The sequence below is a fragment of the Nicotiana sylvestris genome, chromosome 7 (genome assembly GCF_000393655.2).
Source record: "Nicotiana sylvestris chromosome 7, ASM39365v2, whole genome shotgun sequence".
NCBI lineage: Eukaryota > Viridiplantae > Streptophyta > Magnoliopsida > Solanales > Solanaceae > Nicotiana > Nicotiana sylvestris.
Window position 1 is genome coordinate 110,908,185 of NC_091063.1, and position 4,188 is coordinate 110,912,372.

At 38.5% G+C, this 4,188-nt stretch overlaps 1 protein-coding gene across 1 annotated transcript; it reads right to left on the reverse strand.

Moving 5' to 3' along the window:
- Positions 1-345: 345 nt before the first annotated feature.
- LOC104217798 (trans-cinnamate 4-monooxygenase C4H1) lies at positions 346-3,931 on the reverse strand. Its single transcript, XM_009768127.2, has 3 exons — positions 3,069-3,931; positions 2,394-2,530; positions 346-1,122 (listed from the first exon to the last, which is right to left on the reverse strand). The coding sequence occupies exons 1-3, from the start codon at positions 3,851-3,853 to the stop codon at positions 524-526; spliced, it is 1,521 nt and encodes a 506-aa protein (XP_009766429.1). The 5' UTR covers positions 3,854-3,931; the 3' UTR covers positions 346-523.
- Between the last annotated feature and the right edge of the window lie 257 nt (positions 3,932-4,188).

Sequence of the window (4,188 nt, forward strand, 5' to 3'; positions counted from 1 at the left end):
CTGGGCTATTAAACAAGCTAAAGGGAAATCACAGAGGGCTAGTATCTTCAGGATGGTCTATGCTGAACTTATTCATGCAGTTTCAATAGAGAGAAACTTGAGGAAGTGATGGAGTTGCAAGAGAGACAGCCTATGTATGCAATATACGGGGAAAAAAGTTTTGGAACAGAAATCATGGGATAAATTTAGGAAATATTCAATTTTATAAAAATATCTACGTATGTAAGTCACAACTCTTCACTGTAGTCTGTAGAAGTTAGAACTCACAAACTGTTTCGATAACTGATGCTGGACATAGAATGAAAGGTTTTAAAACACAAAATCAGATAGCTCTACTGGGTATCATTCTGCAGCAAAGAACATTTCAGATAGCTAAATTTTATTGTAAGTCTAGTCCATAGGGGCTTTACATGACACCAAAAAAAAAAGAAAAAAAAAAGAAGAATGCCTTCTGTCAAATTTCAAGGTTTTGAATCAACTGAAAATCATACTCGAACATCATAATTGATACAAATCACAAAGTTTAAAAAGATCTTGGTTTCATCACAATGGTGGAATGCTTCAAAATGTGCAGACTGAATTGCCCGCCTTTCTCTGTTGTGTCAAGCTTTGACTGTCCTGGAGGAGGCAACAGCTCAAAGTTCTGCACCAATCGTCCCAAAGTAATGCCAAGAATTGGCAATGCAAGGATAATTCCAGGGCAGCTCCTCCTGCCAACACCAAATGGAAGATATCTGAAGTCATTGCCATTAGCCTCAACGTGCTTCTCCTCTTCGAAGAACCTCTCTGGCCTAAACTCTTCGGGCTTCTTCCAGGTAGCGGGGTTGTTAGCCAGCCACCAAGCGTTTACCAGGATCTTGCTCTCCGCGGGAATGTCATATCCAGCAAGCTTCGCATCGTGAAGGTTCATGTGTGGGACTAAAAGAGGGATTGCCATACGGAGACGAAGGGTCTCCTTGATCACAGCCTGAAGGTAAGGAAGCTTGTTGAGTTCTGGCTCAGTGATTTGCACTCCTACTCCAAGAACACTGTCAATCTCGTCACGGAGTTTCTTCTGGATTTCAGGGTGGTTCACTAATTCAGCAATACCCCACTCAATTGACCACAGTGTAGTTTCTATTGCTGCTCACAATCACAACAAAAATTCAACATATTAGCATAGTCATTAAAGTTCCATTAATGAAACCATAAGAGCAAATGTATTCCATAAAGAAGCATCCTAGCATTTATTGGAATCACACATTTCTCAATCACTATAGACAGAAGTCCTAGAAAGCCAAAAGAAAAGAACTTTTCATTAAGTGCTGGACCATCACATTTGAGGTATTGTTTTCTTAAAACAGGAACATCGCTATTTCTCGAATGAAACTTCTCTACCTTCATTCAAATAATTCAGAATCAATCTGTTGCCATTATCAAACATGAAATAGCATGTACTTCTAGGTCAGCCATCGATATCGAAGGACAGTATTGTAAGGTAAATGTTTCTACATACTCAGAGGCGGACCCAGAATTTTTACATTATTCTGCTCAACCAGTGTCCCCTAAAGGCTTTTAGTGTTCAGGGTGCCAACTGTTTTAAATTAACCATTTTTAAGATATATATACGTATATATATATATATATACAGGATTTCGGTCGAAGTTTACGGGGTCAAGTGACCCCTCACCCATACACATAGGTCCGCCTCTGCTGCATAGGCACCCAAAATCGCAGTTGATGCTGCTTCACCTAGAGTACCCCCTAAAATTTGAGCAGTTGGTACAACCAACCCACTAGACTACGTTAAATATCAAACTACGACCTATGAAGAAAGCCCCTTTTCTCATCCAAAAGTTATAATCATGGGGCCCATGGAAGCAAGAGTCGAGGGTCTCCTGGAAACAATCTCTCTATCCCTTCAGGGTAACCCACTAGTGGGATGCTACTGGGTTGTTGTTGTTGTTGGCCTATGGAAGCAACCTTTTTTCCTTTTAGGTAGAAAAGTGTAGGACTAAAATTGAAATGAGGAAACGTGTCCACCTATAAATCAGTTATTTTGGCAATAAAGAATGATTAATAATTATGACAATATTAAAAAATGGATCATAATTGAGGATGTGTCATTATCGTTGTATGTTACGCCTGGCTTTCTTCCTAATTCTACTTGTTGATGTGACCAACCTTTCAACCACATTAAAAGGCTGTTTAAACTCATCCAAGAATGGGACTCATTAGAAAACCAACCCATTTATCTGGAAAACCTAGACTTGTACTTTGACCCCCAACATAATTTGGCACATTTTAAGCTTAGGCATATATATATTACTAATCAACAGCAAGAATGATGAGAATGTAAAAGGAGAACTTATCATAACTCAATAAAAGGGGAAACAAGGATATTGGAAATATACCGGCAACATTGATGTTCTCAACAATGTAAAGGACATTATCCTCATTGATCTCTCCCTTCTGTTCAGCCTCAAGAATGTGATCAATGGCACACTTTAGCGCATTATTGTCCATGCTCTTCGTCGTGTTTGCAAGTTTCCTATAAAAATAGTTGCCATGAGAATTCATTAGGAGACCTAATTAAGATGTCCTATAGCAATTTACAAACTACACGGCCATTCTTCTCATTAAACAATCAAAAAACAATGACGTAGACGAGTGTGTTTCTTTTTCCCAAAAGAAACATTTCGTATGATAGTTGTGTCTTTGGCCTTTCTTATTAGCCAATTTTGTCTGAAAGGTATTTTCTATTTTCATTCTCTTTCTCTTTTTTCTTTTCAAATCTAAAATTGAATCCTAGAGATAAGAGTATATAGACGACGACAACAACAACGACCCAGTAAAATGTCACTAGTGGGGTCTAGGGAGGCTACCCGAGTGAGTAGAGAGGCTGTTTCCGAAAGACCTCGGCTCAAGAACAAAAAGACAAAAAGAGACAATATCAGTACTGCCAATAGAAATCATAGTAAAAAAAACATCATGAAATTGAGAAAGCAGATGCAAAGCAAAAGTGATAATATGTACATAGACCCTGCAACTAAGAGTATATAGAATCAACATTAAAAAAGTGAACTTACTTTCTTTCATCAACAAAGTAATCTTTGAAAAGCTGCAACCTCCTTTGCTTAACTTCCTTACATATCTTCAAGTAACCTCTCAAGAAAGGTCTCAAAATAGGGATAAAATCACCATAATTATACTCAAAACTCTGAGCCAATCTACTCCTCTCCCCATTCAAAGCCTTAAGCTTGTTAAACAAAGGATCATCCTCACTCTCAAACCTCCTATCAAACATAATCCTGTACATGTTATTGTACATCATAAGCTGCAACCTTTTCCTCAACACAATCCCATTAGTTGCTGACTCTGGATTTTTCTTCACATCCTCAACAACATGTGCCACTTCATCTTCCCACCCACGCCTATACTGCTGCACCACTTTGTTTGTAAAAAATGGAACTGTCATAATCCTCCTCATCTTCCTCCAGTGTTCACCATATACTGTAAAAACCATATCTTGGCCTTTTCCAGTGAAAATATCAAACACCACATTCCTAGTTCTTGATCCAAATTCAACCCCTTGTGTATGCAAAACTTCTTTGGCTAATTCAGGGGATGATACAACAACAAGATTCCTCTGTCCCATTCTTAACAAGAACATGTCACCAAATTTCTTGGCATATTCAGTGAGGTTTCTGTGATTCAAATCATCACCAACTTGAAGCCAATTGCCAAAAATTGGCACAGGAATTGGACCTGGGGGCAACTTAAATTTCTTGCTACGTAGCTTAGAAACAACTATAGCTACAATGATAGCAAAGAATAAGCCTATAAGGGTCTTCTCTAGAAGGAGAAGATCCATCTCTTGGAGTGCTCAAAATGGCAAAAGAGTATAATAACAAAGAGGAATAATTGCAGTTATTGTTCCACCTGTTGAGTTTAAAAGTGTGTAAAGTGTGATGTTTTATATAGGGAAAGAGGTTAGGTGGAGAATGTGACGGCGTTAATATTAACGGAGAGTTGGGTGGTGGATTAGGGTAGGTAGAGGGAAGAGAAGAGAAAAGAAACCTGGGAGTTGGTGAGCCATAGGAAAGAGTAAGCCGGCCCTTTCAATTTCATGAATTGAATTGAATTGAATTGAACTACTCAACGTTCGTCCACATTTTCAAACAAGTAGGTGGCGACCACGTCATTTTC

What these genes read in the sequence shown, in the direction of transcription:
- LOC104217798 (XM_009768127.2), bottom strand. Translation starts at nt 3,853, where the DNA reads ATGGATCTTCTCCTTCTAGAGAAGACCCTTATAGGCTTATTCTTTGCT. An exon ending in TACTTTGTTGATGAAAGAAA is followed by an intron (nt 2,531 to 3,068) that starts GTAAGTTCACTT and finishes CTATTTTTATAG; the next exon opens with GAAACTTGCAAACACGACGA. An exon ending in TGAGAACATCAATGTTGCCG is followed by an intron (nt 1,123 to 2,393) that starts GTATATTTCCAA and finishes GATTGTGAGCAG; the next exon opens with CAATAGAAACTACACTGTGG.